Source organism: Mustela putorius, unplaced genomic scaffold (assembly GCF_011764305.1).
Source record: "Mustela putorius furo isolate JIRA1106 unplaced genomic scaffold, ASM1176430v1.1 tig00000242_pilon_pilon_pilon, whole genome shotgun sequence".
Lineage (NCBI taxonomy): Eukaryota > Metazoa > Chordata > Mammalia > Carnivora > Mustelidae > Mustela > Mustela putorius.
Window position 1 is genome coordinate 16532416 of NW_025421325.1, and position 13183 is coordinate 16545598.

At 36.4% G+C, this 13183-nt stretch overlaps 1 protein-coding gene across 3 annotated transcripts in view; it reads left to right on the forward strand.

Moving 5' to 3' along the window:
• ELP3 (elongator acetyltransferase complex subunit 3) overlaps positions 1–13183 on the forward strand; it is a 101458-nt gene that overhangs the window by 57374 nt on the left and 30901 nt on the right. For all 3 annotated transcript variants that reach the window (XM_004775132.3, XM_045078372.1, XM_045078371.1), the window contains one exon: positions 10530–10620. In XM_004775132.3, coding sequence (XP_004775189.1) covers positions 10530–10620 — 91 coding nt within the window. The remainder of the gene's footprint in view (positions 1–10529; positions 10621–13183) is intronic.

The following is a 13183-nucleotide window of genomic DNA, read 5'->3' on the forward strand; positions in this document are numbered from 1 at the left end:
ACACTAGTGATTTCTTAAATTTTTTAAATTATTGGCCCAATGTAAGGATCTAAATTGCCTGTATGATCTGGTTTTTTTCTTTTAATACTGAAGAAAACTAAGCTGCCAAAACTGTTTGTGTTGTCCTTCCCCTTCTTTTTCCAACCCTTCTCAAACAACTCAGTTCAAAAGACATTAGAAGGTGCTCACAATGCAGCCATCCGCCCAGAAGTAGGGAGCCACAGTGCATGGAGGTCGCTGTTGTGGAGGAGGCAGTGCTATTGTGTGGTCTCTGGCAGCCTGGATGTGGTAGTGAGGGCATTCTTGGTGAGTTCTGGTCTGGCGCAGGATGTCAGTACTGAGCAGGGTGAGGACACGTCCTGGAGTAGGTGGGGAATGGGGTGCAGAGAAGAGAACAGCAGTGGAAGATTGGTTACTTGTAGAAGGTTGATCTAGGAAGTAGATAATATTAAGGATAATGGGAGCTAGGCTTTGTGTTATCTGGAATGGGAATTAGAAATGTGAAAAAGGAGAAAATTGGAATGTACCCCATGATGTTTTAGAATAGGAGATACTGGTGTGAACTCATGGTTTTCAGCATATGGGTAGATACAGAAATAATTATAAATAGTATAATAAATAATAAATATAGTGTGTGTGTCTTTTTCACAGTCTTTAATGCAATGGTATTTTGCATTTTTGTGCTATTTTTTGGTCATTTCACTATTTAAAATGACCCTTAAAGGTGGTACTGAAATGTTGTGTACTGTTCCTAAGTGCAAGAAGGCTATGACATGCCTTATGGAGAAATGACATGTGTTATATAAGCTTCATTTGGCCTTGAGTATAGCACTGTTGGCCGGGAGTTCAGTGTTGTATCAACAATTTTATATATATATATGGTGTTCTTAAACACATGTGAAGCAAGGTTATATGTTGATTATTAAATGAAAATGTTGTGACTAGAGGCTCACAGGAACCTAGCCCTGTATTTCCCCTAGGAGCAATATTTTAATATTCACTAACTCAGCATTCGTGGAAACTTTGTAGAATATAGTTACTGAGAATAATGCATATTGACTGTACATTGTTTCAGAATCCCTCCCTATAACATGCTTATTAATTACAGAGCAGAAATAAGTAACTTGACTGTGGAGAAGACTGGCAGCTGGTGAAAGTGAATACCATCAGTAATCGTACAAGTCATTTAATGTGTCACATGATAGTATGACGGTATCACTTCTGTGTTACTCAGCCAAAACTCCATAATCTGAATTTAATTATGAGGAAACAACAGACAATCCCAAATTGAGAGGTACTCTAAAAAATAATGTGAAATCTTCAGAATTATAAGAATTAAGGAAAGAGTTTCATTTTGAAGGAGACTAAAAAGTCATGACACCTAAATACAACACAGGGTTCTGACTGGACCCTTTTGCCATAAAGGACATTGTTTAGACACTGGTGAGCCTGCAGTGGAGTCCAGGATTAGACAGTAGTAAAGTACTGTTGTTAACTTCCTGATTTTGGTGGTTGTATTATGGTTGTATAAGAGAATATCCCTGTTATATACTGGAAATACTTCCAGTATTCTGAGGGTGTTGGAACATCTTGTTCCCAATTTGCCATCAAATAATTTAGGAAAATAGTTATTTGTACTGCACTTGGGACTTTTTCTGTAACTTTGAGATTGTTTCAAAAAATGTAAACTAATACAATAGAAAACAAAGATGCAATAAGTAGTATTAACAAAAACAAAAGATAAAGATTATTTGCATTTAACTGACTTGAGCAACGAGATAAAAGTGAAGATACTACTTCCCAGCAGCTGAGTATGAAAAAGCAAATCTGTTGTGTTGACGTCAACTTAATGATGGTGATCTTATCAGCTCTGAGTACCTGAGATACTCACCTGACCCTTATTACTCATATTGGGCCCCAACACATATTTCCCCCATGGGGGCCAGTGTTGCTGGACTAGCCCCTATGCTGCTTATTATAACTGCAAGACACACTTCAGCAAAAACCATCAGGGGACTTAGAGAAACAAGACTCAAGTGTCCTGGAAGGTCGCCAGCAAACCCAATAGGTACACAGTGAACTTGAGGGGGAAGGCGGGAAAGGCATGAACCTGCCTTTATTAGGATCCAAGGGTAGAGTGTCTAGGGTTTTGTGGGTTCATTCACTGGTTAATTTAAAGAAAAAAAATGGGAATTAAGGTGTGATAAGGAAGAAAATGGGGCCACTCTGAGGGTCAGTTATGTAGGTTACCAACGGCTTTCTCTAAGAGAGAACTTCATGGGGGGAAGGGACTGTCTAAATCCTTATCTGGTCATTTTGCTAGTAGCTGTGTCACACAGCTAGCAATATGTTTACTCAGGATAGATGTCTTTTGAAATGGATGCCTCAACAATCAAAAACTTAATGTCAAGCACTCATGCTACAGAAAGCTTAATGTCAGGCACTTACACTGCAGGGCAGCCAGAAAATAATACTTCCCAGCAGCAGCGAATGGCAGCAGATATCACAGAGTAGATAGAAATGTCACAGCCATAGACACCATAGTTTTCTTACCATAAGTAACAAGGCATAGCTCACACAATCAGGTGAAGAATTTGCATTCTCCCCCTTCACTTTCAGTTTTAAATTTCTTACTGCTGTAACCAGTGATTCAAAACCAACAGAGACATTGCTATCACATTAAAAGCTTAAGTTTATAGACTATGAAATATCACCATGGGACATTATCCTGGCCTACCACCAACTAAGAAAATAAAGACTTTGAGAAAATAAGAGCAGCAAAATAATCTCTATAGGAAAATTGTAAGGGCATCATGACCAGAAGAATTAAGAACATGTGTGTTAATACTTCCAAAGGTTGTGTGTGAGAAGGGCATATTATGGGTAACCAACATGAGGCTGAGGAGAGAAAATCTGTTCTCAGTTCTCCTGTCATGACCCCAGTAGAGCTCTCTCTGGAGAATCTGGCAATAAAAGTGTCCCCCAGCTCTAATTCCAAGAAGCCAAACTGTCAGTTCTATTTCTCTATCAATACATCACTTAAAAGATTTATGCAGGACAAATGGTACAGGTGGGTGTAGGCTTGAGATTTTGAAGTGACACTCTTTTTTTACTTTACAATGTGTGGGTGAATTAAAACTTAACAGAATGCTGTAAAACAAGAGGTACAATCTCTTTTAAAACATGGAATTAGTAATATCCTCAGACACACTCAATTTATTTCAAAATCATGATGACTCAGTTCCTAACATAGCAAATGCCTTTGGTGGAGAGAGTCATGCAGTCTACCTGTGATGTCAGATTTGCATGCTTTGGGACTGATAATTTACTTAATTTCGAATGTGATTATTTCTAAGTTTTTTAGAATAAAGATTAAAATCTTTATGATACTTTCTATTTTATTTTTTGTTTCCAGTATAACAATGCTATTGTTAAACAAGTTTCTGTTAGAATTCTTTATTTTTTTAATGTACCATGCACTAATTTAAAGCATTTGTTTCCGAATAAGCCTGGACAGAATTCCTTCAAATTAGTTTATTTTTTGCGTTGAACATTAGTGAACTATTACTATGGCTGCCTGCATAAGAATTCATTCAGATTTATGTTTTGCTACTTGCTTTTTGCCCATTTTTATTTGCATACTTTCTTTGTGTATACTGCATAAAAAATTATTCAAATTTATTTTATATTGACTTGTTTTTTGTTATCAATAATCACTGAAATTCTAGCCTAGACTTTACAGTGCTGAGGTAGAGTGTTTCTATGTACCACAGTTCACTGATCACAATGCATTTCTTTTGGAGCATGTGATTTTATGATTTTTTTCCAACAGAGTTCGTAGGATATTACTAGCTATCCAGAACTCGTATTTTCTACTTAAGTTCCAGCCATAAAGCACTGTATTTACATGAACAAAATAACTTCTCTATAAAGCTACTTTAAAAGCACTTTCAAAATATGTATTAATAATGGGCTTATTTTATTTTCCCAAAAATTTCCTTGTATGTTTGGGATGCATCTCTACATAGCAATACATTTTATACACTGGCAAATATTTTGTTTGCATTTTTGTGTTCCATTTCTCATTAAAGACTTAGAATAATCTTCATAGTTATAATTTTAATGGCAGCACCGTAGTTTAGCATTTCATTCTGTCTCATTTAGTCTGTTCCCTAATGTTGGACATTTAGGTTGCTTCTAACTTTTTTTTTTTTTAAATCATTATCCTAACCTTCATGACAACTAAAATCCATGTAGATAGAAAAATCTATTTTTAGTTTTGATGAAGCCTTCTATTAGGGTAGTATAATCTAGGAGAAGGATCACTCATGATAAAGGAACCAAGTAAGAAGGTGATGAATATACTTTATGGAACAAGGGGAGTATAAATGAATTTTGTGGTTATTGCTATGTATAGTAATAAAGTTTTCCAAAGGAATTAGGATAAGCTACCAATTTAGAGTAATAAGCAGTTATTGGCTTAATCACAATCTCTATAGAATCAGATGCTTATATTTTTTATTTATCTAGGGGTTTTAATTTGCATTTCTGTAGTTATTAGTGAAGATTAACACTTTTTTCCTATAACTGATTATTATTTCTGCTTCTTCTTCAGTCAGTTGTCTGTTTATATATAAGTTGCCAGTCATGGAATTTGGGAATAAAGGAGATGGTGCTTTTTCTTGAGATAACTCAGAGAAAATCTCAGTTTTACCTTTCAGAGGCCTTTTGAATTATCTTCATTCTTCTAGACAAAGACAAAGACTAGGGAGATAAAAAGCCATATTCACATAGTACATTTAACACTTAATAACAGTCTGATAGCTGTTTTCTGGTAAAAGCTTCATGTCTCAGCTTAATATTTTATATTTTATTCATTTTATATTTGATTATAGCTCAAATTTGGTGTATCTGGACCTCTAGAAGGAAATTTGTATTGGTAACTGGAAAGTAAAATTTTGAAATAGAGGTGCTAAAGAAAGTTTTAGTGGGTAACTGAAACATTATATACAGATGGGTACAAGAAAAGGCTGGGTCTTTAGAGAGTGTTAATAAGTAACTGAGAAACCTGATTTGTGCAAAGGGAATCATATGGTTTTGACTCCACAATGTTCCTTCCAGCTTCAGTTTTAAACTTTTAGAGCAACTCTGAGAATGTAGAAAACTGATAAACCATTGGCAAGGGAAAAAAGTCCCTCCCAGAGTGTTGAATCTAGGTAATTTAATAATTATAGTTTATTTTTGTTTTAAACCATAGTAAAGGCAAATATTTTGCTTCAGTAACCTTCATTTAGTTTTATGTGATTATGTCTTTGTGTTCTGTGCATTTAGGATATCTGGCTATTTCTATGTAGGGTCCCCTAGTGATAACTTCTACCAATTACAGATAATAAACTTAGCACTGACTGGTGAATCTAAACATACAGGGAGATTTTAGGAATTGTTTTTCAGATAGGTGTTAGAAGGGGAGAGAAGAAGGAAAGTAGGAGAGAAGGTGTTTCAAGTGAAAATACAATGTTTTATACTTGGCCTTTTTTTTAAATGCTGTATTTTACTAATAGATTAGTTGGTATTTTTTAATTAGACATTTCCCCCACCTTTTCTTTTCTTAACTAATTTATAATTTACACTTTTAATTTTATGACACTTGAATCAGTAACATCTGATTCAAGTAACATCTTACTTATTTTTATGAAGCAGTATTCTAATAGATGATTCTGTGTTGTGCCCCTGAAGGATGCAGTGAATGATTGAATGTAAAATTCTGTCCAGACACATGATGGAGCCACATTAAAGTGCTGCCGCCTGCGGGCTCTTTGACAGCTGTCTGCCTCAGTGTGATATTTAAGTCACTGTGAACCATTAGAAGAGGAATACCAATTTGCAACCAAAACATGCTTCTGAAGCTTGAGAACCTTCAGACCAAAAAAGCTCTAGACATCACTTTGAAAGGTTTCTGATGAGCAAATTGCAAATATTAGCACCTCTAAGCTTAAAATGTTACCTACTGAAATAGGAAAGTGAATAAATATTCTTGAGTTATAATCTCTTTTCAAGTCTAGAAAGTGAAACTTGATTGAAACAAATTGAGAAAACCTAAAAATAATTTTAACTCCTACCTAGATGGAGTTCAGATGGTCAGTAATCTCACCTGGGCTTTGAACTCCTAGAAAAACTGTAACAGTATTTGTCTCTCTTTATATATTCCAGATTGCTTAATACACTCCTTTGCACATAAAAGGTGCTCAGGATACATAGAATTCTGTCCCTTTGTTTTCACTGAAAGAAACCTTTGCTTTCGTTGAAAGAGATACTTTCGCTAAAAGTGGAGAGTGCCACATTTCTATTCCTTAATGAGGAAGAACTCACATCTGATACACGCCAAGCACATCACTGCCAAAGACTACTAAAACCATGTTGCAGAGCTTCTGGGTGGCTCAGTCAGTTAAATATCTGCCTTCCTCTCAGATCATGATCTCAGGGTTGCCCCACATTGTCAGGGCTCCCTGTTCAGCAGGGCGTCTGCTTCTCCCACTCCGTCTGCCCTTCCCCCCAGCTCATGCTCACTTGTGTGTGCGTTCTTTCTCTCTCTCAAATGAATAAATAAAATCTTATTTATTTACTTGATAGACATCACATGCAGGCAGAGCGGCAGAGGGGTGAGGGGGAAGCAGGCTTCCCAGTGAGCAGAGAGCCCGATGTGGGGCTTGATCCCTGGACCCTGGGATCATGACCTGAGCTGAAGGCAGAGGCTTTAACCCACTGAGCCACCCAGGCACCCCTAAATAAAATCTTTAAAAAGAAAAATGTTGAATTTTTATATTGATAGACATAAATTTAACAATATTTATGAATTGTTCACATCATTAAAAAGCTCTCTATTACTAGGTCCTCTCTGGTTTGTGCTTCGTGGTAATCAGAGCTAGCTTCTGGGAAATGTAAGCTGTGTAGTCTCATAGCTCCTTGAACTTGGCTTAATGCTTTGCTTTCACCATCGTGAAATTATTAATAATTTCTTAACAAGAGGCTATTGTCATTGTACTAGGCCCCACAAATTATTAGCCAGCTCTCTTGGTAATTATTTCTGTCATATAATTCTGCTTAACGACACTATATGATAAAACCAATCCCTTAGAGAGTTTACTTCCTTTGAAATTTTTAGTGTCTTTTAAAAGTACTGCTTTATTATTAAAATATTTGTACAGAGCTCATCTTTCTTTCCCTTCCCATCTCTCCATCCCATCACCTATGGAGGCAATGCCATGGAGGCATTTACCGCTCATATCTGTCATCTGAAGAAATGGAGAAGGGTAGAGAGTGCAGTGGTGGCAGCTTGAGCAGTTAGGAGATTAGCAGATAAACTATTTGACTTAGCAAATAAGTCAATATACTAAAGATAAGAGAGCCAGATTTCTCATCATCTGATTTGAAAGGTGGAAAGTTGAACACTGGACTAGAATTGTAATTATCAGCATGAACTCATGAACTTTTTAAATTTACATACAGAAATAGTTATAAATGTACATTTATGTATATTCATATATGAGTGCCTATATGCACATACAAGTATGTACGTATATACATAAATTTCTTAGTTATTTACACTGTGTTTGGAGGCAATGATACCTCAGTAGTAATGAGCACAGTGAATGAATGCTTAGATCTTGATTTCTAAATACCATTCCCCACTAAAAGGAATCAGGGCTGCTTGGAACATTGGCCAATTACAGGGTTGGAGCAGCAAACATACAAAATAAACCTGGAACATATTGTTGTTTCAGAAAGTAAGGAAATATTCAAAGAAGGTGAACATGTCAAAAGGACCCAGAAACCAGCCTGAATACATACCCACAGGCCAAATCTAATTTAAGCAACAAAATAAATAACATTAGCATCAGGTTACAACTCTTCGAATAAAAAAGGAATCCATGAGTTCATAAATGAATAAATAAATGGAGAAAAGAAAGCTCTTCCTTGTAATACAAGCCCAACTAATAAATGTAGGAGGGATGATTGATAATCACCAGTTTGACAGTCATAATAGGGATGGTGAAACAGGAGTCATCGGTGCATGTTAGACTAGTGTTTGGAGGGTTGTTGAGGAACAAGATACTGTTCTGATACTGTGCAAACAGGTGTCCTTTTCACAATCTTACTAAATAATCCATTTTTCACATTTTTGTGCTTTGTGTTGATTTTTGCATTTTAAAAGGGCCCCAAGCATAGTGCAGAATTGCTGTATAGCATTCCTAAGCACAAGCTGTAATAAACCTTCTGAAGAAAATAAATATTAGATGAGCTTCATTAAGGCATAAATTTAACTGCTGTTAGCCACAAGTGTTAGGTTAATGAGTCAGATACATGTTAAATAAAGTATTTTTACATAGAAATAAAATAAAAGAGGGTTATGTATCGATCAGTTGAAGAAAATGTAAGTGAGGCTCACAGAAACCTAACCCTGTGTTTTCTGTAGGAACAGTGTTTGAGTAATTGCGAATACAGTACTCAGGGCACCTTTATAGAATTTATGCCTAGTGAATAACGAGAATCAAATGTATCTGCCATTCAATGAGTACTAATAGTGATTGCCAGTGATTTTATCAGATTAATATCATGTATAACAGGATTTTAAATTTTACCTGTAAGACATGGAAGTACATGTATTTCTGAGTTGTTTATAAAATGTTTCAGGGTAAATGGGGCGCCTGGGTGACTCGGTTGGTTAAGCATCTGACTTCAGCTCAGGTCATGATCTCAGGGTTCTGAGTTCGAGCCCCAGAGGCCCACATCAGGCTCCACGGAGTGGGGAATTTGCTCCCTTTGCCACTGCCCCTCCTCCCGCTTGTGCATGTGCACATGCACATGCACGTGCATACTCAAATAAAACCTTAAAAAATGTTTCAGGGTAAAAAAGGGCACTTAGAAGACTTGATCTTTGGCTTATATAATATGAAACAGTAAAATATTTAAAACAGTATATTTGCACATTCCTGGCCAAAATAAATCTCATATAGATATAGATATATTTATTTATTTATTTTGCTTCAGTAACCTTCATTTAGTTTTATGTGATTATTAATTTGTTTGTTTGTTTTTGAGAGAGAGAGAGAGAGAGAGCACATGACAGGGAGGGGCAGAGCGAGAGGAAGAGAAGGTCACAATCAGACTGCTTGCTGAACACAGAGCCCTATGCAGGGCTCCATCTCAACCCTGAGATCATGACCTGAGCTGAAACCAAGAGACGGCCACTTAATTGGCTATACCACCCAGGCGCCCCTGCAACTGATTTAAAATGTACTTGATTTTAAGAAATTATAGTTTCAAAATAGAAAGTTAATTTTTTTTGCTAAGAACTTTAAGTATACCATATATATTAACTAATCCCTCTAAAATATATTCTTTAATATCACTCTTACACTGAACTCACTGATGTGTCATTGTCTTAAAGAATTTTGGCTGATCATTGCTTTATGTAATGTTTCATGGAAACTCTGCTGGCTTCCAGAGCCTAATAGATTTACTGTGTATATCTTTTAATGATAATTGATTGGCTGTTGATATTTTTGAGTGAGAAATATCTTACTAGAATCAAATGGGTGAATTAGCTAATTGTATATATTTAACATTTGGAGGGATAAGTAAAAAGAAGAAAAAAATTCAAGTTGATTCAAAAACAAATGAGAAGAAAAGATATATTCTTCATATCTTTCTCCTAATGAATCAAATATTAGACAAAACAAATTGAGGACTTGCCTTTGAATAGGAAGTAGATGTGCTAAGCATATTCTTCAGATTTTTTTTTTTAACTTTTATCATCAGATGCTGATTTTTGTCTAGAAGAGGATGTTGGGGCTTCTAAAATAGAGCTCATAACTTTAGCTTTTGATTGAAATCTCCTTTATGCCTGGCACTTTATGCTGTATTGATGCCAGGAAATAAAATTTATCTCCTCTTATCTTTAGGCAAGCTGTTAATCTTCTAATGCAGAGTCACTTCTAATTTAGATTTCTAGGAAACAGGGAGACGCGGGGGAGTATTCTTTGAGTCCATTTGTTGGCTGAGCTAGGCTTTTGAGCTTCCTGGTTACTTGTCATTCAGCAACTGTATGGGCAAGTGTTTTTAAGCTATTAATAAAGAAGTACATTAACAATTGCTATTTCTCCTCTTTAAACAAATTGGATTTTACTTAAAAAGACAGTTGTATTTCTTGTTTTGCTTAGTGCAAATTTATCTCTTCAGCCAAAAATCATTACTGATGGCTATCAGACATTTATTTTATACTTTGTAATCTTATAAAGTTATTTTCATTGGGTGTTTCATCAAAAAAACCCTGAGTGGTAGGTGAAAATCACGATTTCATGGATGGGAAAACAAACAGAGAAGCCCTGAACCTTGCTTCCTGTTTAGAATAATTCTGCTTTTCTGATCTGCTTTGTAGGTTTTTGTTTGTTTCCTTTTTTATATATCCCTGCCTTACTGCTGTAGAGAATGATTTGTATTTTACAACAGCTGACGTCTTTCTTTTGCAGAGATATTCCAATGCCCTTAGTCAGTTCAGGGGTAGAGCATGGTAATTTGAGAGAGCTGGCATTTGCAAGAATGAAAGACCTTGGAATACAGGTAAGAGTTTGACTAGAACTGTTAAGATCAAAGTAATCTGAAACACAAAACACTTTGATACATACTTACAGACTCACAAGTTTGGTCAAAAAGTTTCACATACTGAAGGTATTGTACTCTGTAACATGAAGTTGAAACTAGTGGTTACAAAGGCTGCATCTTGTCCCTTACACCCGTCTGCTTTCTTCTAAAAGGGCAGGTTTGCTGATTTAAGGGTTGCTTTTTCACCTACTCAGATGCCAACTATGTGCTCAACTCTCCCTTTTAAATTTTGAAATATTTCTTTTTTTCTTTCTTTTAGAGTATTGGGTGTTCAATTCTTGACTAGCGGTGGTAGACAATATGCATATACATTTGAAGAAATAAGGATTACATGTGTAAAATGATTACCCAACAGTGTTGTTGCCCACATATTCCAGTGTCCCTTGCCCCACTCCATCCCTTTGTCTGTTCAGGTACTTACTTCTTCTGCAGATATTTACTAAACATCTTTCTTCTGACCCTGAAGTACTAAAGAACCCAGAATCTGTGACAGTCTCTGCAGATGACTCTTAAATACAGAAGATGATTATGACATAAATTCACAGCCCCCTAGAAACTTCTTAATAGATCTGCTAAAGGAAAAAAGCCAGGAGTGGGCTCAAGGGGTGAGCATTAATTCCTGGGCTCCGCTTTCAGCATTTGGATTCACCAGGTTTGGGATAGAGCCATGGGATGTTCTCATGCACAATCCAGACATGGACCACACTTTGAGAGATACCATTTCAAGGACTGCATATCATGTTTGTGGACTTGCCCAAGACATTTTATTCTTTTAGTCCATTGTTTGTCCAAAGAAGAGTTTGTGAACATGATTGGCTTATTCTTTTTAAAAAACAAAAACAAAAACAATTTTAAGTTCTAGAAAAAGGGCAAATTTATTATCTATAGTAATTAATAGTACCAAATGAAACTATATGCCTGTTCTGCTTCCCGTTTTCCAGCTGTCCTTCTTCCAACCCCTCTCCCCTCTGAGTATACCACAGCCAAAGTGATTGACCTGGCCTGGTTAGCCTGATAATCTCATCATCTAGCTATCATCTCTAACCTAGTATCCCTTTTAAACCGTAATAGCCTCTCTTAAACTGGAAAGACTAAAATTCAGTGAAAGCCCAAAGACACCTAGTTCACATAGGCAATGTCTTTACCAGAAAATAAGTACACACCAGTCTCTGCTTTTTTAAAAAGCTTTCTCTGGGCAGCTTGGTGGCTCAGTCAGTTAGGTTTCTGATCTTGATTTTGGCTTGGCCTGTGATCTCAGGGTTTTGGGATTGGGCCCCACACCAGGCTTGTACACTGGGCATGGAGCCACTTTGGGATTCTCTCTCACTCTCTCCCTCTGCGCTCCCCCCCAAAGCATTATCTCATAGCCCCCCTCCTGGAGGAATGCAGGTGTTCATTAAGAGCATATAACTATGGTGCGTTCACATGCAAACTACTATATAGATCTGCTGTAGTTAAAAGACAACATCTAAATTTAATAGATTTGTAATTACAGAGACTTCTGATCTTTGTTTGCTATATAATTTTTGAGTTCATAGAAACCACATTAACAAAGCACTATTATCTGGGGCTAGTTCCTGGGACATCGAAATAGGTTTGCTTTTACAGAACTGAATAATGAGATTTTCTCATGGAATTCTATACGTATGTAACAGTACTTCATAAATATGCTATTTTAGTAATAGAACTTGCATGACATCATCACGTTTCCTAGGATGATCTTTTCTGACTGGTAGAAAATGTTAGAATCCTCCGGGCGGCTGTGTGGCTCAGTGGGTTAAAGCCTCTGCATTCGTCTCAGGTCATGATCCCAGGGTCCTGGGATGGAGCCCTGCATCGGGCTCTCTGCTCAGCAGGGAGCCTGCTTCCCTTCCTCTCTCTGCCTGCCTCTCTGCCTACTTGTGATCTCTGTCTTTCAAATAAATAAATAAAATCTTTAAAAAAAAAAAAAAAGAAAATGTTAGAGTCCTGACAGTAATTTTTATAATTTATTCTGAAGGGGAAAAATACTATATTACATATAATGTAATACTGTGAGGATTTTGTAATTATAAATGTCCGGCTATATAGTGTACACACTGGGTTGTGGAATAAGAGTGAGAGTTGTATCACATGAGCTTGGCCTTGCAGAGACCAGGCATTGCATGTGTATCATGTGCAGGCAGCTCTGTGCCTCCTAGTGATGATCTCATGACTATGGTTTGGACTGTATAATAAATAGCTCTGGGTTCCTTCTTTTCTTCCTTTTTAACCTCTTCCTTTCTCCCAGCCTTTCTTCCACAATGCAAAAAAACAAAAACAAAACACGGCAGTCTTCCAGCATCCTTCTTTTTGACATTGTAAAATGACAGAAACATGATGATGCTAAAAATTTTAACTGCCATAAAATGGTGAAGGTTTTAAAAAATGAGGAATTTTCTTCTTATTCTTCTATATACATAGTTTTGGATTATACTTTCAGGTTTAGTTATATCCCCTGGGTAAAACTGTTGTCAGATTTTAGAACATACATTATTTACTT